This window comes from Lepus europaeus, chromosome X, assembly GCF_033115175.1.
Source record: "Lepus europaeus isolate LE1 chromosome X, mLepTim1.pri, whole genome shotgun sequence".
Lineage (NCBI taxonomy): Eukaryota > Metazoa > Chordata > Mammalia > Lagomorpha > Leporidae > Lepus > Lepus europaeus.
Window position 1 is genome coordinate 87911660 of NC_084850.1, and position 27016 is coordinate 87938675.

At 40.7% G+C, this 27016-nt stretch overlaps 1 protein-coding gene across 1 annotated transcript in view; it reads left to right on the forward strand.

Annotated features, from left to right (window-relative positions):
- The window catches only part of OPHN1 (oligophrenin 1), a 366805-nt gene that overhangs the window by 205714 nt on the left and 134075 nt on the right, over positions 1–27016 (forward strand). The window contains exons 8-15 of the mRNA XM_062183480.1: positions 2285–2389; positions 3967–4096; positions 8017–8117; positions 13188–13279; positions 18254–18332; positions 21103–21136; positions 21674–21736; positions 23557–23631. Of these exons, the coding sequence (XP_062039464.1) occupies positions 2285–2389; positions 3967–4096; positions 8017–8117; positions 13188–13279; positions 18254–18332; positions 21103–21136; positions 21674–21736; positions 23557–23631 (679 nt within the window). The remainder of the gene's footprint in view (positions 1–2284; positions 2390–3966; positions 4097–8016; positions 8118–13187; positions 13280–18253; positions 18333–21102; positions 21137–21673; positions 21737–23556; positions 23632–27016) is intronic.

A 27016-nucleotide genomic window follows, 5' to 3' on the forward strand; every position in this document is an offset into this window, starting at 1 on the left:
GCCAATCTGAAGCCAGGAGCCAGGAGCTTCTTCTGGGTCTCCCACGTGGGTGCAGGGGTCCAAGGACTTGGGCCATTTTCCACTGTTTTCCCAGGCCATAAACAGAGAGCTGGATCAGAAGAGGAGCAGCCAGGACCTGAATTGGCGTCCATATGGGATGCCAGCACTGCAGGTGAAGGCTTAGCCTACTATAGCACAGTGTTGGCCCCATTTTATTTTTAAAGATCTGTTGATTTATATATTTGAAAGTGTTACAGAAAGAGGGAGGGAAGAGAGAGGGAGAGAGGGAGGGAGGAAGAGAGAGAGAAAGAGAGAGATCTTCCTTCTGCTTGTTCATTCTCCAGATGGCCACAACAGCCAGAGCTGAGCCAGACTGGAGACAGGAACTTCATCTCAGTCTCCCACATGAATGATGGGAGCCCAAATACTTGGACCATCCTCCATTGCTTTCCCTAGTCCATTAGCAGAGAGCTGCATGGGAAGTGGAGCAGCTGGCACATGAATTAGCACCTTTATGGGATTGTGGTAATACAGGTGGCTACTTAACCTGCCACACCACAACACTAGCCCAAAGGATGCTTAATTTTAATTTTATTTATTTGAAAGAGTGAGAGCAAGATATAGAGGTAGAGAGATGGAGGAAAGATGGGAGAGAGGATAAGGGGAAAGGGGTAGCAAGGGGAAGAGGGAGACCGATAGGTGGGTAGGGAAGGACAGAAGGATAGAGAGACATGAAAGGAAGGAGGGAGGGAGGGAGAAAGAAAGAAAGGGAGAGGGAGATGGAGAGGGAGGGAGAGAGAGAAGGAGAGGGAGATCTTCCATCCACTGGTTCACTCCCCAGTTGCGCAATGGCTGAATCTGCACTTATCTGAAGCCAGGAGCCAGGAGCTTCTTCCAGGTCTCCCACATGGGTACAGGGGCCCAAGGACTTGGGCCATCTTCCACTGCTTTCCCAGGCCACAGCAGAGAGCTGGATCGGAAGTGGAGCAGCCAGGACTTGAACTGGTGCCCGTATGGATGGCGACACTGCAGGCAGCAGCTTTACCTACTATGCCACAGTGCTGGCCCCAATGAGTGTTTTAAGCAGGGTACGATGGACTCAGTTTTGTTATGTGGAGAATGGCTAGGAAGGGGCCATCCGTGGAATTGAAGAAACCAGTTAGGAGACTGCTAAATGTAGGCAGAAGGAGGTGTGGATTTGAGTTAGGGTGGTAGAAATGAGACTATTAAAGAATGGCTGGATTAAAGATATATTTTGGAGGCAGACCTAGCAGGAATCACTGGTGGATTCAAGTAGAATGTGAGTGAAGGAGAAATTGGGGATGATTCTTTAGTTTCTGGCTTGAATGTCTGAATGAGTGATTGTATCATTTCCTGATAGAGTATAAATGATGTTTGGTTGTAATATAATTTGGTCTATAGATAGTTATAAATATTGTCTTCACTGCATTTTATCCTGTACATAGTAGTAAACTCTTCTTTCCTCACTTTAGGATCCTTGCCATGAATCCTATGTTATGTAATATTAGTATCACTACATTCAAGAAAAAAATGTATGCGCTATTTATATTATATAATATCTACATATGAAATGAGTGTGGCAATTATTATTAAATATAAAAATAAATAAAAATAAATTGCTTTAAAAACACTGAAACCAAAATCTACACTGAAAGTTGAAAAATAATATTAATAGTTTATAACATTGTTTCCAATTATTCCTAAATATGCAACTCATTATGAGTAAAGTTCAGGTTAGTTTATATATGAGAGGTGCCTTTTCCTCCTTTGCTTTTCTCCAAAAGATGCCCATTATAACATTCCTCCAAATGCCATATTTTTCCCTTTCATATCTAAAACTTTTCCATGTAATGTACAATTATTCTCCAAAGCAGTTTTTACACCCTCAGTCACTGTGTATAAAGTTCCTCTTGTTTTAAATATTTACTCTAGCCTTAAATATTTGACATTGCACTGACAGTACTGAAAGGCATAAAATTGATTGCACATCACAGTTTTAATTAATGATACCTTTAATTGTAACTTTTCCATTTTATTGAAAGTGTTTGTTTCTTCAGTGAAAAATACATCTTATTTTCCAAGTCCAGGGTACACTTTCCTCTAATGCAAGAATAGTTCTGTGTAGAGCCCTTTGTATTTCCATGACTGCTTTTAACACTATACCGAGTAAACACTGTGGATCTTCTTTTCTGAGTTCACTGTTCTTTTGTTTGTTTAATTAAAAGGTGCTGAAGATAAAGGTATTTTTATGTGTCATCCCTAGGTTTTGGCCTTTCTTCATAGCCTCTTCATTTCCAACAGCTTGACTGTGGAGCTCACACAGGATTTCCTCCCATACAAACAGCAGCTCCAGCTCAGTTTGCAGAATGTGAGTTTGCATGTGGTTTTCTTCACCTGTCTTTTCATTCTGGTTCAATTTCAGTCCCATTGTCCTAGGCGTTGGAGATCTAGGTTATTGCAGGCCAGTTTTTCAGAGCATGGTGATGTGGAATGCAAATGTTTTAAGGTACTGGACTGTCTTTGCTTTTCCAGTTTCAATTGTTCCCTGCTGTTGAGGCTAACTATTGTTCAGACCCACCCTTCCACCCACTGGCACCTCCATCTAGCCAACATTTATTAAAATTTGCTAGTTTACTATGTCTTTCCGAGATCAGAATACAGTCTTAAGCTACTTCCCTGGTTGGTCAAGATACTTTTGCTGTGGGTTTTATTAATACAAACATGCATTCCTTCCTTTTTCTCACTACTTATTAGAGTTAAATAAATTATATTTTAAAAGTTTTATTTATTTCCCATGGTAGTTCTCTTAGATGATCATTGACACAGCTTTTCCATATGATGGGACATATATGAGTATGCTGTCAGATATATTATTTGATTCATTCACTTATTTAACCTTACTTAACAAATATTTCTGGATACAGGGAGCATTTGCCCTCTGCCAGGCATTGTAAAGGGCATTGATATGCCATAATGAACATAATGAGGCATGTGAGTTTTTCTTTCTTGAAGGAATATATAGTTGCTAAAGGAGAGAGACATAAACACAGTAAATTGTAACTCTTCCTTATGATACATACTACAGAAGATTCAAGATCAAAGTTCTGGAAGAACAGAGAATGTAAAAGTTAGCTGTCTGGTGGAGTCGGGGAAGGCATCACTGAGGTGGTAAATTTGGACTAGGTGTTATGATACTTGATTCATGGATGTATTTTTAGATGAGAAATACTGATAAGTTGTGGTATAAATAAATCATATATATATATATATATATATATACACAGAGAGAGAGAGAGAGAGAGAGAGAGAGAGAGAGAAAATATCCTCCATCTGCTGATTCACTCCCCCCAAACAGCTATAATGGCTGGGGCTGGGCCAGACTGAAGCCAGGAGCCCTGGAACTCCATCTGGGTCTCCCATGTGAATTCAGGTGCCCAAGCACTTGGGCTATGTTCTGCTGATTTCCCAGGTACATTAACAGCATGCTGAATTGGAAGTGGAGCAGCCAGGACTCAAATCGGCACTCCCATATGGGATGCCAGCATTGCAAGCAGTAGCTTAACCCACTGTGCCACAAAGCCAGCCCCACTCTCTCATATATTTCATTCCCTGTTACAGTCTCCCTGTTGTAAAGCATGGGTCAATCCTATGCTCAGAATTCTGAGTTTTTATTGCGGCGTTACATAATTCCCATGAGGAAAAAAAAATTCCCCCGTTGTGGTTTCATGAATATATCATCTTTTATATTTCTCTCTCTTCTAGTCTGTATTGTCATTAAACTCTTTAAAGTTGTTTTCTAGTCACTATGCATGCACCGTTTGTTTTTGGTTATGTTGTAGCACATGCTGTCTATAGTCTCTGACCAATAAAGACTTATTCATGATAATAGTGGTGGTGGTGGTGGTGATGATGATGATGATGATGATGATGATGGTGTCTTGACAGACAAGAAATCATTTCTCCAGCACCCGGGAAGAGATGGAAGAACTTAAGAAGAGGATGAAAGAAGCTCCCCAGACATGCAAACTTCCAGGACAACCAACCATCGAAGGCTATCTATATACGCAAGAGAAATGTGTGTGGGAACACAGGAGTACCCACTGGGTTATACTAGGCTGCCACCTGTTGCACTTAATATTCCCAAACTCTGGGCATGCATATCATTCACAGACCCATCTAATACCTACAACTCTTGGAATGCAGGCTGGGATTAGGGAAAACAAACAGCAAAGGGAATTTGAAGGGAAGATATGAGTTTTTCTTATAAATGCTGTGGGATGGTAAAATTTAACTGTTTCTCTGAGATTCAAAATGGAAATTTTTAGTTTTCAATCCTCATAACTCTGAGAGGTGGAGGAAAGGAGATGGAGAAATAATATGAGAGGACTTCAAATGTTCATGGAAAATATAATTAAATAGTAAAAATAAGAGATAAAAACTATTTTTCAACATAAGATACCAGCATTTTTAGCCCATCCCCAAAGAACTGAGGGTCCTAGAAATTTAACTATGTTAATGAAATCTTTTTAGCTTTAATGACTGATGAAAAATGGGTGCCCCTTAAAGATTTTTTTTTAATATTAAAGAGCAAAAATAATTTGGAAGAAGCCCAAGCAAGACTGATGTAAATGTCTAATGATTTCTCATTGACACTCGTAAAATTGCCCTTGTTTGATGAGAGTAATGAGTTGGAACATTGTTGTGATGGAGAAATGCTCTCTGCTAAACCTTTGCTGGACATTTTTCTGCTAGAGCTTTGGCTCCCTTTCTCAAAACACTCTCATAGTAAACAGATGTTACCATTCTTTAGTCCTCCAGAAAGTCAACTAGCAAAATGCCTTGAGTATCCCCAAATACTGTTGGGATGATTTTGCTTTACTGTACCACTTCTGCTCTTGGAAGCCATTGCTTCGATGGCTTTTTTTTTTTTTTTCATCAGTATCATTCTGATAAAGTCATGAGTTCTCTTTTTTCTTTATTTTATTAAAAATATTTTTGTTAACATGTAACACTTGTACAACCTTTATGGGGACAGTGTAATATTTCAACATATACAGTAGGAACTGATAAGGCAATCAGCATCCCAAGTTCTGTACTCTTCCTACCAGCTCTTTTCCTCCAGTTCTTTACATAGTATAGAGTGTATTGTTGTGATTTATAGTACACCTATGTGTTGTGGAACACTAAAACCCATTATCTCTATTGAATTAGGTCTTGATACCTTTTATCCAACCTCTCTCTGTCCCCCTTTCCTCACCTTCCTGGTGTCTGGTAATCACTATTCTAAGTTCAGATCTTTTTTTTTTATCAATTGTGCATATGATATTTGCCTTTCTGTGTTTGGCTTATTTCACTTAACATAATCTGTAGTTCTCTCCATCTTGCAGCAAACGACAACAGCATTCCATTCTTTTTGTAATAATAGTATTCCATTATCTTTATCCATTCATGGACACCTAGGTTGATTCTGTATCTTAGCTATTGTGAAAAAGTGCTGCAAATAGACATGGGAGTTCATTTGCTGGTATCTCTTTCATATGCCAATTTCAATTCCTTCAGATACATTCTCAAAAGTGGGATAGCTGGGTCATGTGGTAGATTCATTTTTAGATTGTTTTTTTCTTGAGCAACTTCTGTACTTTTCTCCATGATGGCTATCCTAATTTATGTTCATGCAAATAGTGTATAAGGAAAGGATTGCCTTTGTTCCACATCCTCACCAGCATTAGTCGTTTTTTGTCTTTTCTATAGTAGCCATTCTAACTGCACTGAGATGATACCTCATTTTGGTTTTGGTTTGCATTACTCTATCAGTGACACTGGACATTCTTTCCTATATGACTTGGCTATTTGTATTTCTTCTTTAGAGAAATGTCTATTCAGATAGTTTGATCCTCTATTATAGTTCATCAAAGAAATGCTTCGGAATCTTGAACCTACTTGCTTCAAAATCCCATTGAGAGCTCTGCACTTGTTTATAGCTGATGTGGGCCCCCATCAAGCAGAAAGTTTGCATCACTTTAGTTTTTTGATCAGAATTGTGTAAGCTGAGATGCCTATGCGGTTGGCTGTTGCCTCTGCAATTCATCATAATTCTTCAATTAAGGCATAGTCAAGGTTAAATTTTTTTTCCTGGTAAATTGACATGAACAGTTTGCTGCTGTGGGCTTCATCTTCAACATTGTCTCTTCCTTTTGAAGATGATGATCCATTGGTTAACTGATGGTTCCTTTGAGGCATTGTCTCCATAAACTTTTTGTAAAGCATTGGTAACTTAACCATTCTTCCACCCAAGGTTCATCATAAATTTAATATTTCTTCTGGCTTCAATTTGAACAGAATTCATGCTGCTCTGATCAGAGCTCTTTTCTTTTTTGAGAGAATTTTTTTAAAAAAATTATTTTATTGGAAAGGCAGAGTTACAGAGAGAGAAGATGAGACAGAGAAAGGGTGAGATCTTCTATCTGCTGCTCTGCTCCCCAAATGTCTGGGGTTAGGCTAGGCCAAAGCTAGGAGATTCTTCTGGGTCTCCCACGTGGGTGCAGGGATCCAAATACTTGGGCCATTTTCTGCTGCTTTCATACGCACAGTAGAAGGGAGCTGGATCAGAAGTGGAGCAGCCAGGACTTGAACCAGCATCCATATGGGGTGCCCCATTACAGGCAATGGCTTAACTCGCTAAGCCATAATTCCAGGCTCTTTTCAAACTGATGTTTTACTCCTCTTAGTACCTCAAACTAGATCCTGTTCATGCATGTTACCACAGTTAGTACGAGTTTATTTTGGTGCAGAGTTTTTTTTTTTTTGTAATCCACATATAATTTTTTCTTAATGCCTATTTTCCATGAAGCTTTTGAAGAACCTTCATATTTAGTATACCCACCATGTGCCACATATAGTGCTAAATGCTTTAAAAACAGTCATATTTAATCTTTGATTTTATCTTATACCCATTTTACACATGAGGCCACTGAGGTTCAGAGGTCACCATCTGAAAGTCTCCTGAGTAACAAATGGTAGCCCTAAGGTTCAGGACTGTGAGATGCTAAAACCAGAGCTCCTACCAGTATACCCTACACCGACTACTGTTTGAGAATCACGTGGATGCTCTTCAGGCATTTAGTGACCAGCATGATTTCAGTGAACAAGACAGCTTTGTTCATTGCTAAGCAAGTAAAATGGGTTAATGAGTCTACTCATTAAACGTCACAGAGGATTCAGGCTGCTTTTTTATGTACTAAATAACATTATGCAAACCTGTACATGCTATTTGACTTTCCTTTTGATCTATTATCCAGTGCCCTTAAGGCCTGTGACTTCAGTCTCAGAGTTATTCTACCCAGGGAGTAGGCAGAGGTTCCTGGTAGCAAAATCCAACACAATTCAGAAACCACGGCACTTCAGCAGCGATATCATCCAGATTCCCTGCTCATAGAACAATTAACTTCTCATGATTTTCAAAGATGTATTCTCCCACTTGTCAGGTTAAATATCAGCATTATTGATATTTTGAGCTGGATTATTTTTTTGAGGGGTGCTCCTAAATTTTTGTTTTATTTGAAATATCTTATAAAATATTTTAAAATAAGACAGCCAAGGGGTCCTTAACTACTTCAGTGCTAAAAGGAATGGAAAGGAGGAGACGGAGACATCAGTAGGAGAGATATAGGGGATAGAAGGGCAGAACCCAATGTTCAATCAAAGAAGCCAGGTGATTGGGAAAGAGCAGATGACTGACATCTCCAGCTTTTGGGATATATAGTGGTACCACTCATAGGGAAGGTGGCAAAGGAATCATGTTTGGACCAACCGAGGAGCAGATGTGGAAAGCAGTTGGTAAAAATTAAACTCTCCATATTTGTAGTAGACAGGACAGTGGAAAGCAGGAGCTCAGGGACAGGGTGGGGCTGCATCTAGAATCTGATGAGCATGCTGTAAACAGCATCCTTCATCGGAGGGATGATTCCAGCGGCTCACTGTTGCCTGTCTTTGTAGGGGCGTTGGGAATATCCTGGGTGAAATACTATTGCCGGTATGAGAAGGAGACTAAAACACTCACCATGACACCAATGGAGCAGAAGCCGGGTGCTAAGCAGGTAAGTTCTTGTTTGTGTTACATTTTGGGGGGTTATACCTATGACTGTATCTCAGAGAAAAATGCCAGTTAACTATTAATTAATCCAGTCTGTCACTGTCTTCTGATGCCATGACTTTATATGGTCTACTTTTGCATTGAAGCAGATACCTCTATGTTGAGTGAAAATTCTCTTAGTTAATTATGTCAGGTGCTCTGAAAGTACCTCTGATTTTTCAGACATTTATTATTATAAGTTGTATGTCACATTGTGCAAAGAAAATTTGCAGAAATATGGGTGAATTGCTTTTAAGAAGTCTGTACTATAGAACTCTGTGGTAGCAGGTGTTTAAAATGTGTATGAATCAATTTCCAGAATTCCATTATTTTAGGTTTATTTATTTATTTGAAAGTCAGAGTTTACAGAGAGAGGGAGAGAGAGAGGAAGAGAGCGAGCCTCCATCTGCTGGTTCTCTCCCGAAGTGGCCACAGTGATCAGGGCTGAGCCAGGCCAAAGCCAGGAGCCAAGAGCTTCATTCAGGTCTGCCACCTGGGTGGACAGGGGCCCGAGCACTTGGGCCATATTCCACTGCTTTCCCGGGTGCATTAGCAGGGAGCTAGATCAGAAGTGGAGGAGCCAAGACACAAACCAGCACCCATATAGGATGCTGGCATCATAGGTGGCAGGTTTTCCAGCTATGCCACAGTACCAGTCCCATAGAATTACATTTTTAAAATAATTCAGCTATCGCCTAAAGTTGGAATAGCACATTCTGTGTAATGTTCAAATTCTTTATCCAGTTAATATCTTTTCTTCTGCCCTTCAAATCTTCGCCTACTTCCCAAGATGGCAAGATATGTTTAACACACTGAAAATAATTCACTCACTTGGAAGAACTTGATCTTTTACACACACACACACACACAAATGCAGAGATTTTTTTAAGATAAAAGCTATTCAGTCCATTATTTGTATTCTAAAAGTAGTTCATTATGTCTCTTAGCCCTTTAACTGGCTCTCAGTGTCTTAGTTTAAGTATTGTGCTCTTTGCAAATTGTTGGAAGCACTTCAAGGTTCATTTGTTAGCCACTACATGTGGTACATGAAAATCCAATTTAGGTAGGCCAAGATTTGGAGAAAGATCAGGCCAATTTTTCTCCATTGCTAGTATTTTCCATGGAAAACCTCTCCTGTATGACTTGTTCCTATGAAATTAGAGAGAGCCAAGAATTAGTCTCAGTCTATTGAAAACTGCTTTTGAAAAAATCTTCAAGCACAAAATCTGCCACTGCACTTTGAATGTGAGTTGGAGATGGGATGGGGCTCTGGTGAAACATCCCAAACAGAGTTTCCAACATTCTTACCCATGCTGTTGTCCTGGCCATTTAATTACTCACAACCCTAAAGCCCTCCTTCGTTGCTGGCCTCCCAATTACCAAAGCACTTTTCAGTTCTGGTTCCCATACGTTCATCTCGTGCTACAGCATGCAGTTTGTCCCAAGGCTGTGGAAACTTAGCTGACGAGGGAGCAGGTGTTGATAAGCAAATGAGCCTGCAGTCTTTTCCTTTTGTTTCGATAGCCATGTTACTTTCCAAATGCTGGATGTTAAAGCTCCCCTTGTAGACAGTAGCACCATTTAGACCCCCTGTCTCCTTTTCAGGAGTATTTATTGCAAAGCCCAAGACAGACTCAGCAGACACCGCTTTCAGATCCTCCTAGCAGCTGAGAGCAAGCCCTCGTTCCAGTTTTTCTTTTCTTCTTCCTTTTTCGTTGAATGTCTGCTTGCAAAACTGCCCTGGTGTCAGTGTAAGCAGTTTTAATGTAAGATTCTCTTTGGACTAGAAAGAGGAACTTGTTTCCTGAATTAGAAGATGGGAGGATGTGGAAGTCATTACTTTGATTTCCCCGAATTGGAGTTGGAAATGATTTCTTCTTGTCAGTACTCTGACTCAATTCCTAGTACTGGTTTGTGTTTTAGAAATGTAAATAATGCAAATGAATGATATTGTAATAATAGTAATAATAATAAGTGATACGGTAATAATAAGAGCCACCATTCCTTGAATACCTGCTGTGTGCCATGCACTAACATAAGACATGTTCCATCACGTGCCCCCATTGAGCCTCCCGGCAGCACCGTGCAGTGAGTATTATGAGCTGAATTTGAAGATGGAAGCATTGGCCCTCTTTCTGATTACTATGCATACTAGTGTTCCCTCTTAATTGAGCTTATCAGTTCTTTTTTGTTTAGTACTGCTCACTTTCCTGATCACCTTTCCCAACACTATTTTATTAGATCTTCATCTTTTCCATGTTAGGAAGTTGTGGTAAGAAGATAGCATGTTGCATTTTGAGTCTATGAATTGGGTTTAAAATCCTCGGTTTCTGGTCTGGTAGCTTGTACACTTTAAGGAAATTGCTTAATGTTTCTCAGTCTCAGTTTCTTCATCAGCAAAATGACAAGGATGATAATTCAGTTCGTAAGCATTCATTGAGCAGGAATTATTTGCTAGGCATTAGAGGTGATAAGGGCGAATAAGATATTATCCATGCCCTTGAGGAGTTCTCAGTCAAGTAGGGAAATCAGACCTAAAAGCAAAAAAAAATAAAAAAAATTAAATAATTTGCAAAGCATAGAGTGGGCAATGTATGGGGTTGGGCACGGATTTTGGAGCATATGAAAGCTGAACTGCAGTTTTTTCCCCATATTTGGAAAAAGAACTTTATAGAGAAGAGAGAGAAGGGAGAGAAACAGACATTAGACAGAGACAGACAGACACAGAGAGAGTGCCCATCTGCTGATTCACTGCAGAGATATCTGAAATGGCCAGGGTTGGTTTGAGCTATAGCTAGGATTTGGGAATGCAATTCAGGTCTCTCACATGGGAAGCATTTACTTGAGTGAGAAATCAGTTACATTGTGCATTGATGGGAAGCTTGAGTCAGGAAGCAGAACTGGGAATTGAACCTAGGAACTCTGAAGTGGGACATGCGCATCTTACCCAGTATCTTAATGTAGGGGAAACACCTGCACCTGAACTGCCATTTGTAGAACAAGTTAGAGTTTAGCCAGGCAGAGGACATAGACAAAGTTGTCCTGGTGTTGTGGATGAAGGGAAGAATATATACAGAGGCAGTGAATCATGAAGGCGTATGATATGTGTGTGAAAGGCTTATTTTTTTTTCTTCTGAGAGAGAGTGCCCATCTGCTAGCTCATTATCCAGATGCTCATGATTGTCAGGGCTGGGCCAGACTGAAGCATGGAGCCAGGAACTCAACCCAGGTCTTCTACATGGGTGGCAGGGCCCAATTACTTGAACCATCACCACTACCTCCTAGGGTACACATTAGCAGGAAACTGAAATCAGAAGCAGAGCCAAAACTCAAACCCAGGGACTCTTATATGGGATGTAGGCATCCCAGTCAATGGCTTAATCAATGGGAGAAATACACTCCCCTGAATTGAGTATCTTTGGACCTATTGGGCATAAAATATGTGGGTGAGCTGCATGGAGATAAGAATAGTAGGCAGGGCTTATACCTCTGAGCTGCAGTGCCTTGGAAACGTAGAACTGGGCGTTGAAAGAACAACAGTGATTGTATGACTCTGCATATTACTCTCACCTGGAAAGATTGCTTTGTGACATCCCAAGTGTTGGGGGTAGGGCAGACATAGTCCAGTGTTACTTTTTAAGTTTGAATGTTATAATGTAGGAGCAGCAAAAGTATTGGCCTTCCAGGGGTTGAATATGCCAATGAATGAGAAGAAGTTTTGGGAGATTAGCTTTGCTGGTTTGGATGGCATTGTTTCTATGAACAGACCTGGCACTTGGGTAATGTTTTTGAATTTGAAATAATGGGGTAGGGGGTAAGCGTTATTCCCAGTTAATAAATTGTGAAGTTAAGACTCACAGAGGGAGAATGATTTGCCCAGGGACATGTAGCTAATAAATGGTTTAACATACAAGATCTCAGGTCTTGTTGTTGTTTTGTTTTTGATGAAGATTTATTTTTATTTATTTGAAATTCAGAGTTAGAGAGAGAGAGAGAGAAAGAGAGGGGGAGAGAGAGAGAGAGAGAGAGAGAGAGAAAGAGAAAAAGAGAAAGAGAAAGAGAAAGAGAAAGAGAAAGCGCTTCTATCTGCTGGTTCACTCCTCAAATGGCCACAACAGCAGCTGAGTCTGCGCAAAGCCAGAGCCAGGAGTCAGGAACTCCATCTGGGTCTCCCATGTGGGTAATAGGGGCCCAAGTACTTGGGCCATCTCTGGTGCTTTCCCAGGCGCATTAGCAGGGAGCTAGATAAAAAGTGGAGCAACCAGGACTTGAACCTGTGCCCACATGGGATGCTGGTGCTGCAGTGGGTGGCTTAACATGTTACGCCACAGCGCTGGCCCCAGATCCCAGGTCTTAAGCTTCCTAGTTTATTACCATCTCCAACTACCAACTTGGGTGACTTTGAATAAGCTGCTTTACATCTCTGAGCTTCACTTCCCCCTAAGGTTTGTTGTGAAGAAAGTTGGTCTGAAAACACTGAATGTAAATTGTGACACATCGTATATGATAAGCGAATGTTACTTTCTCTCCCTGACACCTTCAATTGTCTGGATGTGAGGAACAGAAATGTTTGTCTCTCCCATCTGCCACTTGAAAGGAATCTTCTTTGCTCAACTTCTCCCTAACTTTTGGAGACTTTGAAAAAGCCACTTAACCCCTTGCAAGCTCCCTACTTAAAGACCTCATGAAACTTTGATTATGTACACTTAATGCCATTTGGGCAGTCCGTTCCCCCTACACTTTCCTTAGATGATGTGCAGTAAGCTTCCTGTTTAATCTTCCATGCTTGGGAAAGAGTGCTTGACCACGCTGAGCATGTTCTCCCCGCCTCAGCCATTGATTCTTGGAGCAGGCAGAAGCCATCTGCCATCTTGCTACAAGTACCATTTGAGAGGACAATGTTCTCAGTGAGTCTACACATTGCTCCTGCTGCCTTGACAGACGCCTTCCACATGACATTGTGGACACTGCAGGAGGCAGAAGAAGCTTCTGTGCATTTTTTTTCCCAAAATTGTTAATCATTTTCTCCTATCAGGGGCCCTTGGACTTAACCTTGAAGTATTGTGTGAGAAGGAAGACAGAGTCTATCGACAAGAGGTTCTGTTTTGATATAGAAACAAACGAAAGGTAAGCTGGGCTGGTGTAGGTTGGCGATGTACCCACATGCCAGATGCTGAGCCTGGATAGATCTTGTATTTTCCACTGTCATTCCCTGTCGATGAAAATGAGCAAGGCTGTTCAAGACAGCCTTGGCTCAGCTCTTCTGGCAGCCTTCCACAGGGATCCCTGTTAAACCTGGCTCGGACTTGATTTGTTTTTCTATGCAAGCTTCTTAGATTTGTCTCACCTGCTTTGGCCAGAAAAATGTCTGCTAGGATTTAATTTGTTATTAGATATTCAAAAGGTCAGCATTTGGAAATGTGGCAAGATATGAGGGGATGCCAAAGCTCATGTTTTTATGATGAAAATATTAATATAGCATTAAAAACAAGTGCATTGGAACACATTTAAAATTATATTTATTTGAGAGTACCGAGATAGAAATGGAAAGAGACAGAGAAAGCTCCCATCTGTTGGTTCACAAATGCCTGCAAACCAAATGTTTGTGGAGCCAGAAATTGGAAATGGAATCCAGATGTCTCATGTGGGTGGCAGAAACCCAGTTAGTTGAGCCATCACCGCTGCCTCCCAGGGTCTACGTTGGTGGGAGGTTTGAATTAGGAGCTGGAGATGGCAGTGGAACCCAGGTACTCCTATGTGGGCTGTGGGAGTTTTAACCACTAGGCTAAACACCTGTTCCTGGAACACATTTTGGAGGTTTGTGGTGCTATTAGGGAGCCTTTTTCCTCCCACTTAGTATAAAAAGGATGCAGACTTTTCCCTACTTTGCAGATACTAATGTGAGATGAAAATGGTTTTGATTATGAACTTTCAGGTATTCGAACCATGCTTGCAAATTTTGAACTTGGTTGCATTTGTTTCTCTCCAATGCCCTCTGCCTGCACTCCCTTCTGTGGCTAATCTGAGTGGTTTTATCAGGAGGATCTAACCTTTAACCTTGAAAATGAAAGTATTTGGAATGATTTTGTAGAAAGGCATGCTTTTTTGTTGAATAAGTGCATTTCTAGATTTCATTTCAATCTGTTACTTGTGTATATTAAGCACTGAGTAATAGAATTTAGCAAAATGATCAGATTCCTGGAAAGGAACTTGAAGGGTGAATTACAGTATCATCTGAACAAAACTATCAGTGACTCAGATCATCTAGATTAGCCTGAGAAAAGAGGGCATTTTTAAATGAGGGAATAAGAAATTTCATGTATGTTTCCTCATTTAAAAATCGACATGTTATTATTAGACTCACAGAATTTTGACTTGTGACTCTATGTCATTTCTTGGTTAAAAAAATGGATAATCCCAGTCAAGATGGCTGTGATAGTCAATATTGTTGCTGGTAACCATGAGACTGTCACTCAGTGTTGCTGGCAGTGTCAGACCCAATTGGAAGAGGGGGGACATGACTCTTGGTTATGGTTTCCCTTTCGTGGATCTGTAGTATCTCTGATTCTTCCACATCAAGGCGATTAAATGAGATTAAAATGTCCATGTTATAGTTCCATTCTGATTTCCCTTCTTAGTTTATTTTTCATGCTACTTGCAAATAATATCCCACAGCTGAAAGCAGTTAGGGACTGGGACAAACTTCTGTTTCTTGCAACCTGGTGCTAAGCATGGCCCATGATAAGAACTCAGTTTGGTGCTTATTTTTAAATGTGTTTTTCCTCTACCCTGAATGGTGAACAATTCTGATATTAGAATCCAGGAATTAAAGCTTTGGATATCTATGATTGCAGTTACCACATTCTGTGCATTTTCTTTTTTTTTAATTTTTTAAAAATTTTTTGACAGGCAGAGTGGACAGTGAGAGAGAGAGACAGAGAGAAAGGTCTTCCTTTACCATTGGTTCACCCTCCAATGGCCACCGTGGCCGGTGCGCTGCGGCCGGTGCACTGCGCTGATCCGAAGCCAGGAGCCAGGTGCTTCTCCTGGTCTCCCATGGGGTGTAGGGCCCAAGCACTTGGGCCATCCTCCACTGCACTCCCGGGCCACAGCAGAGAGCCGGCCTGGAAGAGGGGCAGCCGGGACAGAACCCGGTGCCCCGACCGGGACTAGAACCTGGTGTCCAGCACTGCAAAGCGGAGGATTAGCCTATTGAGCCACGGCACTGGCCCCACATTTCCTCATGTAGTCCGCTGCATCCCTGTATGAGACCCAAATCCATTGAACTGACTTATCCATCTAAAGTCACATAGTGAGTGGTGAGGCTGAGCTCCAACCTGGCCTGTAGGATTCCAAAGCCCGTGCCCTTTTATTTTTGTTTCATTGCTATTCTAAGCAGAATAAAGAAGCTATGAACTAGAGCATACTTATAATAATGACCAAGTGCTGATGCACCTTTCAGCACAGGGAACTTTGTGGGAGATGTGCCATCTGCTGTCCTTGCTGGTCAGACCAATACAAGGAACAGAAGCAGGCTTCTGAGTAGACATCACACACCCATACTTGTCTTCCTTGGAGCACAGAGCAGAGAGCTCTTTGTGTTCCTTTTCCTAGGCCAGGAAGAGAAGATTGCATTTTTATTTATGTTACTACTGGTATTTGAAACCATTGAGTCATAAACACATCAGAACTTGGTGAATCTTAATAACAACAGTCTTCACCTGTCACATGAGGTAGGGACTTAATGTCCCTTTCACAAAAGAAGACAAGGAGGCAGAGAGAAATTAAGCAACTTGAGTTTTCATAGCGAGTAAATGGTAATACCAAGCATTGTGATGTCCAAACCTACACTGGTAACCCTATTGACATGCTATATGAGGATATTTTTTTTAAAAAATCATTGAAAAATAGAATTGAAAGATAAAATTATTTTGGTACAACATTTTGAAGTCCTTGCAGTTTTTCCTAGTATGCATTTTCTATGAACTTTCTGGAGATGCCTACTTATAGGCCTTTCTATTCCATGTGGGTGACTGAGCCCTCAGGGGAAGGCAAAGGACTTGTCTAAGATCATGAAGGTAATTAGTGGAGGATCCTGGACTAGAAGTTAGTTCATTTTAACACTTTGTCATTCAGTTCTTAGCAATATTCTTTGCATTTGATTTTCTCAAGAATTGCTAAAACCTTTCTGAATAGTCACTTCACTTACTTCTTTGTTTTCCAGCATCTCTGTAAGATCAAGAGAGAACATTCAGCAGTTTTTCTGCTTCCCAGTTAGGGAAGTAAAACTCCAGGAGGGTTTTAACAGCATATCTGGTTTGCAGTGTTTGCTTTTCTGCCAGTTGTCTCTTGGTTTTACAACAATTACTAGACTTTCTAGCTCCAGAAGATGTATCCAAAATGATAGCCACATCTTAAACTGGGAAAGAGAAAATGCCCAAAGCTTAATCCTCGTTTTCAGTTGGCCAAGCTTCCAGGTAATTTGGGGGATTTTCCAAATTACCAAATTGTAGACTTTGATGAGGTAAGAGTTGGAACGGCAGGTAGAACAGGAATCCCATGATAGCAGCACTAGAAAGGATCTCCTGGCTTGTGTATTTCAATGTTCTTAATAGAAACAGAACCAGAAGTCTAAAGAGGCCCTCTGAGACACACAGGACTCTAAATGCTCTCATCATTGCTTTCACCATTTTGTGACCGAGAGAGAGAGAGAGAGAGAGAGAGAGAGAAAGAGAAAGAGAGCGAGAGCTCATCTTAATGACAAGTTTAAAGCAGGAAATTTACCCGGCAGAATGGATAAGAAACAAGTGAGAGGAATGAGGCACCCCTAAGAGCACAGCTAGCTAGTGTAAGGAGATTTCACATCTGCAGTAGCAGAGACAATCCCAAATACCTGCTGGGTTGTAAAGATCTAAAGAGATCACAAAGAATACCCCTACTTGAGATGTCTCTGGATATTGGTTGTGTCTTAGTCTCATTTGTGCTGCTAGAACAAAATATTTGAGACTGAGTAATATATAAAAAATAGAAAGATACATTTTTCACAGCTTTAAAGACGATAAATCCAAGATCCAGGTAGGTGGCAGAAGGGATGGGAGGGAATGAATCCCACTCCCTCAAGGCCTTTTGTAGGGTCCTAAGCCCATCCATGGTGGGGGCTCTACCCTCGTGATTTAATCATCCCATAAGGGGCTCCATCTGGCAATACTATGACTATGGCAATTGAGATTCAAGGCAGGAACTTATGGGAGATATTCAGACCACAGCAAGCAGCTTGCAAGTCAATAGGATCAAATCGGATTTAAGGCCATCTGCCATGTAGAAGAGGCCTACCAGGGCAGTGGGTTAAGCACATGGCATTGTTCATTGAAATCCTGTCTCTACCATGTACCAGCTCTGTGACCTTGGGTAACCCCTCTGTTCTTCTGTTTTTCCTTCTGTGAAATAGGGATGATTACAGTAGTAATGGCTTTAGAGGCTTGTTGGGGCGGGAGGGGGGATTAAGTGAGTGAATAGATGCAAAGTACTTAGGACAGGACCTGGCACCTAGCGAACATTCAATCTGTGTTAGCTGTGTTTATTATTCCTAAGATTGCTTGTCAGCCAACAGGCCTCCTCCCTGTGGCTGAGCCAGTCTGCATGTCGTTGAATTCTTTCCAACTGGAAATGCTTCTTGGCCATACTCAGTGGTAGAAGGAGCAAAACCATTTTCCTGACAGGTGACTGTGCCTGTGATGTACATGCTCACCCCTAGAGCCCAGAACAAGTGGCTGCATTCCAAGAGAGGGAGGCAGGAAGATCCCCAGTTTGCCTCCAGCACAGTGGGGCCAGTTTAAATAGGACATACCTTGGCATTCACCGTCCTGTTTTCTTGCTCGCCCTTGGCATGAGACCACTAAGATACCACATCTCTTAGGATTCCCAGAGTTCCTTGCTCTAAATTTCCCATTAGTATTCTGAGTAAAAATGACTTTGAGAAATTACAGTTCTATAAACCTGTGACTGCTTGGTGTGGCACCACCCGTGACACAGAGGGATCTTAGATCAAGTCTATTTTCTTGGGTGAAATTTCAACTTTCGACTTGTCATTTTTTTCTTCAGGCCGGGAACCATCACTCTACAGGCCCTTTCAGAAGCTAACAGAAGGCTATGGATGGAAGCCATGGATGGAAAAGAACCTGTAAGTTACCTTGGGCACTGGGGAAAGCACAGCAGCACACGGCTGGTGTATGAGTGCCCTCTAGTGGTATAAGTGGGTGTAGGACAAATGAATGGTAATAAATTCTTCATACTCAAGGTTTCAGAGCTGGAAGGAGTTGTTGATTCTACATCTCTTGTTTAACAACTAAGACAACTTGAATTCCAGAGAAGGTAAAGGACTTGTCTAGGTTCACCCTCAGAGAAGGCATCAAACTTGGGCTTACATTACATGTTTCTCAGCTCCCTGTTCCATTGTTATAGTATAAGTATATATAAGTATATATAAGTATATATATATATATATACATATATATATATATAGTATAAGTATATATAAGTAGCTATGCCCAAGAGTTCTTCTTAAGAAAGAAAATTAAGCTCTATTTCATATTAATTAATTCATAATTAAATATGTATTCCAAAAGAAGGATGGAAGATAATTTCCATGATGGTGAATAAGCAATTGTTAAGCTTTCATTCAAAATGATTTTTCTGCCCCTGTCATATTCCCAAATGAGCTTACTCACTTTAAGGATACAGCAGGTAGAAGAATTGGCATTGACATCCTGTAGCCAAAAATACTTCACTTAGAGTGAGGGAAGAAAGTGATCCCGTTTAAAAGGGTTAGTGTTTATAATAGAGAGACCCATATGGGCTGTCAGAAATCATTGAAGAACATTCTCTCTCTCTTCCTTATCTTCTTAGCTGGGTTTCTTCTAATGTCACATGTAATAATATCAGCTTCCCGGAGTTGGAATCTCAAAAGCCTGGATTTGGGTCTTGGTTCTGCCATTGAGCAAGTACTTGCCTTGAGCAAGTAATTTCACCTGTCAGAGACTCACTTTTCTTCTCCATGGTAAAATGGCCTTAGTAATTTCTGCTCTACCTGTCTCAAAGCATTGATTTAGAAAATAAAGTAAAAGCCATTTTGTAAGTCATAATGTACTGTATTAGTTTTAGGGGCTCCTATCTGCTCTGAAAGATGTGTGCAAAACTCCTGAGATAGAGCAGTATTTGAATACAGTCTTCTCTCTTGCTTTATTCAAGTCATAAACTGACTATGGTGCAAAATGCATTCCAAGTTTTCCTTTTTGTGTATTTTGAGTGCACTGGATACTAAAGAAGAGTAATCAGATCCCAGATTGCATTCATAGCCAGGAAGGTAGCAGAAGAGAAATGATATTAGGAAAACTGGCATTCAGAAAGTAGCCTAGGACCCGTCTTCCTTTCCCCTCATCACCTCCCTGGTGTTTAACTCCTAGGTGCCTGGGTTGTTTGTCTTGGAGGATGCTAGGGGACTCAACACGGAATCTCTCCCTCAATTCCCTCTCCTGTGCTTGCTCTTCCTTTAGGTTTTTAAAGCTCAAATGACGCAGATGGCCTTATGAGGAGAATGTTGATAAAACATGGGCCCTCTGAATGTCGGTCTTCCCCAACTTGATTATGGCAGACTCTTCCCAAATTTCTTGTTTATCAAAGTGACAGCCGAGGGTGGCCAGCCCAGAAATCTTCTCACTGAAATATCCATGGCATGCATGCATAACCACAGCATGTTCTTTTAGAAGCAGAGGTCCTTAAATTAGGCTCTAACAGCTGCCGTACGCAGGGCTTATTTTGTACAGCTTCACATTGCTCATGTTGCTGATATTTTACTGAACACCCCAGTCCACTAATCTTACACATTGCCTGCCTGCCTTTGTTTAAGATCTCAAAGAAGGTCAGGCCTTGAAGGGGTATCTCCAACCCTGATCACGAGACTGACAAAAATTTGGAAATCTAGTGAATGCAAAGGGCGTGCCCGGGGTTTCCTTCCACAAGGTGGAGTCACAGGCAGGACTTGGCTTTAAGAGTTAAAGACTCCTTTCTGATCTCAAATACATGAGAGGTGTATTTATCACGATGCATAAGACTTCAAAATGATGAAAAAAAATCCTGGTAAACACATGGATCTCTTTCAGATGAACACTTGCCTTTCCTCAGAGAAGCATCCATGAACTAGTCTTTGGGGTTGGGAAAGATTTTTTTTTTAATATTTATTTATTTATTTGAAAGTCAGAGTTACACAGAGAGAGGAGAGGCAGAGAGAGAGAGAGAGAGAGAGAGAGAGAGAGAGGCCCTCCATCCACTGGTTCACTCCCCAACTGGCCACAATAGCCGGAGCTGCACCAATCAGAAGGCAGGAGCCAGGAGCTTCCTCCGGGTCTCCCACATGGGTGCAGGAGCCCAAGGACCTGGGCTATCTTCCACTGCTTTCCCAGGCCATAGCAGCAAGCTGGCTCGGAAGTGGAGCAGCTGGGACTAGAACTGGCGCCCATATGGGATGCCGGCACTACATGCCAGGGCGTTAACCTGCTGCGCTACAGCACCAGCCCCAGGAAAGATTTAAGTTTTACCATCAATGCTCTTTACCCAGGTGTCCATGAGAAAACCACTTCCTTTCTCTCTTATTCTTTTGTCCTATCATAAAAATGCTCCAAATTTTACAGAAGTTGATGTTCAGGATGGATTGGCTAGAACGCCCACACCAGTGAACTATAGGCAATCCAGTGCAATTTTCGGCGATCATTAAGCTGTTTTCTAGGGACCTGGGCAGAGATTATTCTATTTACCCTGCGTTTCCTTCTTACTGAAGTCCTGGAGTCTCTAGTGATTTTGACGATCTTTCTGGGAAAAGAGATTTAATATTATTTCCACTACTTACCTATAGTGATTCACAATAGCCATGACTCTTTGTTTTTCTTCTTTTATAGATTTACCACAGCCCCATAACGAAACAGGAAGAAAGTGAGTCATTCAAATTTCTGGTCTACTGAAATGATAAGCTTCCAGCTCTACTAATCAAAGCAGATGTTATCATTATGATATGTACTATTGATGCAAGTCTGTATGTGGATGCCTCTGTGTGAATTGAAATTTAGCCCTCCCCCCCCCCTTTTTTTTAAAAAAAAGTATCTGTTGAATGAAGTAAGAAAGCTCATCTTATGCTGGGGATTGAAGTGGTAATGTACAGGAAATATATACATCTCGTTTTGGATTTGCGATGGAAAGTGTATGAATTTCCACCCTAACCTTCCACATTTGTTATTGCGCATGCCTGCAGCAGGCATAATGCAAAGGGCTTAAAAAAGCATTTTGTATTATAAGAGTTAAAACCATAAAATGTAACCCTAATAAAAAGGAGCTTTCCATTTAAGGGCAATTGGAGATGAGCAACAAAAACTTTGTTTTTCTCATTAGAGTCCCTTAGCATCAAGACTAAATGTTTGATGAGAGATGCTTGCTGAAGTAGAATCTAATTCTGATTTCCTTTCCCTGACACAGTGGAGCTGAATGAAGTGGGGTTCAAGTTTGTTAGGAAGTGCATCAATATCATTGAGACCAAAGGTAGGCTGCATAGCTTTGATCTTGATCTTAATTTGCCATAATAAAAGCATAACTTTGGTGATGTTAATTTTGGTCACTATGATTTTATTCCGGAGCAGTTTCTCTAAAGTAGCAGTGACATCAGCTGTTGGTCAGGACTCATCTTAGAGATGAAGGCCATTTATACACCTTGAGCACTGGACATAATGCAAAAAATTTCACCAGATTCCAAACAAGTAATATCTAAGCATATCTGGATAATTTGCAGTTTGCTGCTTTTTTTTTAAACTTTTATTTAATGAATATAAATTTCCAGTATACAGCTTATGGATTACAATGGCTTCCCCCCCCCATAACTTCCCTCCCACCTGCAACCCTCCCCTCTCCCGCTCCCTCTCCCCTTCCATTTGCATCAAGATTCATTTTCAATTCTCTTTATATACAGAAGATCAATTTAGTATAAATACTTCAACAGTTTGCACCCACATAGAAACACAAAGTGAAACATACTGTTTGAGTACTAGTTATAGCATTAAATCAAAATGTACAGTACATTAAGGACAGAGATCCCACATGAGGAGCAAGCGCACAGTGGCTCCTGTTGTTGACCCAACAAATTGACACTCTAGTTTATGGCGCCAGTAACCACCCTAGGCTGTCGTCATGAGTTGCCAAGGCTATGGAAGCCTTCCAAGTTTGCCGACTCTGATCATATTTAGACAAGGTCATAAAAGACAGGTTGAGGATAGTAACCAATGATCCTAAGAGTGGCCTTAACCAGGTCTGAACAATTATACAGCATGAAGTGGGGAAGAGGACCATCAGTACACACAGGTTGGGAGTAGAGCCATTGGTGGTGGAGTAGAGGTTATGATTACAAAGGAATGAGGCCCAAGTGCACTAGACAGGGCCTAGAACAAAGGACAGAGTCATTATTAGAGGAGCTAAGAAAGGTGCTGTCTAAGCTACAAGTAATTTTTCTGATTGAGAGGCAAATAGAACCTGATAGAAGGGGCTTGATAATAATCTGTTGGGCTTTAGGCCTTGTAAGTTAAGAGGCCCAGACCTATCTATCTCTTCACATGGGGTATATCCTAAGGGAGGTGTGAACCTCCTAGGGGAAGGCACTCTGTTGACCAGGCAGTTTGCTGCTTTTAAAGACAGAGAGCTTTGAATGACTTGTAAATCATGTCAACTATTCTGATAGAGTACCTGGGATCTCTCCAAGCTGTGTTATGATGGTTTCATCCTATACAAATGAGTTGAATTTCTGTCACAACAGATATTGGTTTCAAAATCCATGGGAGCCAAGTTAAACATAGGCAAATGTGAGGTCACCATTCTTCCTGGTTGACAATACTCCCTACTTGTCCCTTTGAGGATATTTGGGAAGTAGGTGAGTGTAATGTATGAGCCAAGCCTCTTTTTGCTTTGGAATGTGGCTTCAGTCTTTCTCGGGGCTACTCCTATATGCTGTTCAGAAGCTACTTGACAGTTGGTATTTCCTTCTGGTTCAATTAAACCCTAGCTCCTTTCCAACATGGCAGCACTGTTCTCAGCTGTCTGCTGCCACCCACCTAAGCATATGCTTCTGTTTACTGTAGAGTGACATTCTCTTCTGTTAAGTGAATGAGGGCTTGGTACAATCCAAATAAAGGATGAGTAACATGAAGAGCTGCTTGAAAACTGTTCCCATGTCACCTGGGAGGGCTGGAGGACTTGCATAGAGCAGGGAGAACCTTTCGTGTCTGAACAGTGTACAAGGACCTCCTTTCTCTAGCCGGGAGGGAGACGGAAGCTGCAGCCTTATGAACTGAAGTGATGTGATTTTCTTTCCCTAGGGATCAAGACAGAGGGGCTCTACCGCACTGTGGGCAGCAACATTCAGGTTCAGAAGCTGCTGAATGCCTTTTTTGGTAACACTTTTGCTTTCATAATTCTTGTTGAGAGTGGTTTGCGTGTTTGAAAGTGATGTGACTGGAAGAGAAAGAACACATCAGTAGCGGAGGTTGTACAATATTAAAAGCTTGGTTTTCAATGTAAAATGTATACATATTTGCCCACCCTGAGTCAAAGACAATCTTGTCTTGAAGACATGGCTGTCATGTCTCCTTCTTCCCATGCCTCGAATCTTTTCAATCTGACTTCTCTCCTGGAGTTGCTGTGGCCGTGCTGAGCAGCTATCTTCCTGTCACATCAAATGAACACTTTGCAGTCTTCGTTTTACTTGATCTTCTGTTGACTACTTTCTCTTTACTTGATTTCCACGCTACAGCACTTTCCTGATTCTTCTAACATCTTATGCTGTTCTTTTCCATGACTTACTGAACGTATTTCTTCTTCCTATTTTTAAAATCTTCTGAATAGTTTCCAGAATTCTATTTGTCCCCCTTCACTTCTTCCTCTACTTGTGTCTCTGTTGATTAATGTTTCTCTTGAATGTGGCTTGCATCTTCATTTTTTATGACTAATAATCTTATAGGATGATGGGTATTATAATTCATTGAATGTCTTAATTTTGCTGGCGTTAAAAAGAGCATTGGATTCTGTTTCATAGACAGCTATTTAGGGATTCATTTAATCAGTTTGAGGCTCCTTTTCAAATTTTGTTAGGCTAAATATAAAGAATTATTGTCCTTTTTTTTTTTTTTTTTGGTCTCTTTATTCTTATTGTTCGGAACACAAACATCTCTGAGCTCTGTGTGAGTTCTGGGATTTCTTCAAGTTCCCTGGCATTCTTTGCTTTCCCTGTGGAGTTTTACCCTGGGCTTATTAATTGACTCGTGCCTCAGTATTCAGTGATAGACATGGGGACCCATAGGTGGGTTTTATAATTCCTTCTCTACATAGCAACCTCATGTCTTGTACTCTTCCCTGTAAATCCTGTAGGTTCCTGCTTTCCTGCAGTTTGATATTTGTCTCTTCAATTGAACAAAACTCCCATTCTCCATTTGAGTTCCCACACTCCCCGTGCTACCAAGCAGAAAGTGCTTTCAGGTAGCAAGCTGTGGCAATCATGGGGCTTGTCATGTTTATTTTTCTTTTCTTAGTGTCATAGTCATGTCCTAATCATGTTTCGATGAGTACAAACTGTCATTTCGTATGTATTGTTCAGTTTTCTAATGTTATAGCAGGAGGCTAAGCCTGGTACCAGTTATTCCACCATGAATGGCATTGGAAATCCCTGCGTGTAGTTTTTGCTGCCACCAATAGACTGACAATTCTGCAAAATATTCCAGATATCATCTATTGAGTTCTCATCACATAATTCCCAGTTCCCACTGCACCTGTGCTTCTCAGCCATGTTTAGATCATGGCACACATCAGAATGGTCATGTCTACTTAACAGACTGGAATAAATGGACATGGCTGAGCCAATAAGCCTAAAGGCCGAGGGAATCAATAATGGAATCTCTGCACAAGCTCTCTCTACGTAGATGTTCTACAGGTACATACATTTGACATGTCCAATACCAAACTTATTACTTTTGTCTCCCTACAAATGTGGTGATGTATCTGGTAAGCTCAGCTTTCACTGTGTCAGAGAATAAACTGATTGTGGGAAGCTTCAATGTGGATAAAACATATGTTTTGATCTTTTCTCTGATACATAGCCTAATCCCTACAACTCTGCAGGCCTGACAACCAAACTTTGTTAGCATTTGAAGATGCTATAGCATCCAGCAAATATCTGTTTTCATGGTTTTATGTTCTTCACTGTTAAAAATTAAAGTGGTTTTATTCCTAGCCAAATTATAACTGATCTCATTAGCTAAAGGATACTTATCCATACATAAAACAGCTTATAGCATGGGCCAGGATACTTTAGTCTCTGAAAAAGAATTTCCTGGAGAGCAATGAAACTAGATGTATTGGAAGGGACCTTTGAGGAAGTTGAACCTGTCTGGGAAGTCATTTGCAGAAAAATATTTTGTTCCCACAATACCCTCACTATGCCAGAGGCCTAATGATATAAATAGAAGACGTCATAGCAAATGAAGCAACAGATCATTGCAGTGGTTTGCATTATTTTTGTTTTCTGCTTAGGTATTTCACTTTCTCATCTTCGTGCTACTAGAAGAAAATAACAGTTTACTTTTCAGAAACCAAGTGGAATATCTACTATAATCCTACATAGTTAATCGGCTATGTGCACATAGGGATGACAGGAGTCATTTTTCTATTTCCATACTTAATGTGAATAACTCCACATCTGAAGACACCTTTAGCATTATGCTCACATATGTATAGGCAAAGAGATAATAAGCATATGAAATATGAATATCTTCAAGGTATATGAGATCTTCATATATGAGAAATACGGAGTCTCCTAGCAAACAAAACAAAAACATATCATTATTTCTGTGGCTGCAGAAGTTAAACTTTCATATTAAGCTTTAAAGTGACTGTACAGGTTGATAATCTTTATTATGCTATAGTGTAGTAGGGTCTTTAATTTTTAATCTTTATCAAAATACTTTTACTTCTAAAGCCAGATCCTTGTATGCATGTTTACATATGTATGTGTATATATATATTTCATAAATAAATTTCATATAGTTTTAATTCTTACTACCCTAGATACACTGATTATTTTTAGATGATGCTTGTTTTTTTTTTAATGTTTTTAATTTACTTATTTGACAGGCAGAGTTAGACAGAGAGAGAGACAGAGAGAAAGGTCTTCCTTCCATTGGTTCACTCCCCAAATGGCCGCCACAGCCAGCGCTGTAGCGGTCCGAAGCCAAGAGCCAGGTGCCTCCTCTTGGTCTCCCATGGGGGTGCAGGAGCCCAAACACCTGGGTCACCCTCCATTGCCCTCCCGGGCCACAGCAGAGAGCTGGACTGGAAGAGAAGCAACCGGGACTAGAACCTGGTGCCCATATGGGATGCCGGCGCCTCAGGCAGAGTATTAACCAAGTGAGCCATGGCGCCGGCCCCAACTTGTTTTAAACTGGTACTATTAGGGGTTGAAGTAATTAGCAATAGATATTAATGTTACCTTTTAAAACTATGACTTATTTTCCTTTAATTTGAAGCTGACTTCAAAACGCTTACAAATCAACTTTGTGTTGTGAAAATTTGTTCCTTTTCTATTGTTTTCCCACGATTTGAACAATTGATATATAAAAATAAAAAAATCATCTTTTACTCTCAATTCACTTATTACTATTTTCTAACTTTTTTGTCAACATGTAAAAGATAGAATGGGGATTTTTTTTTTCTCAAAGGTATTTTAACTTACAAGAAATAAATTCAGTTGTTGACATATCAGTCAGGCCAACCCCATTTTCCCACCTG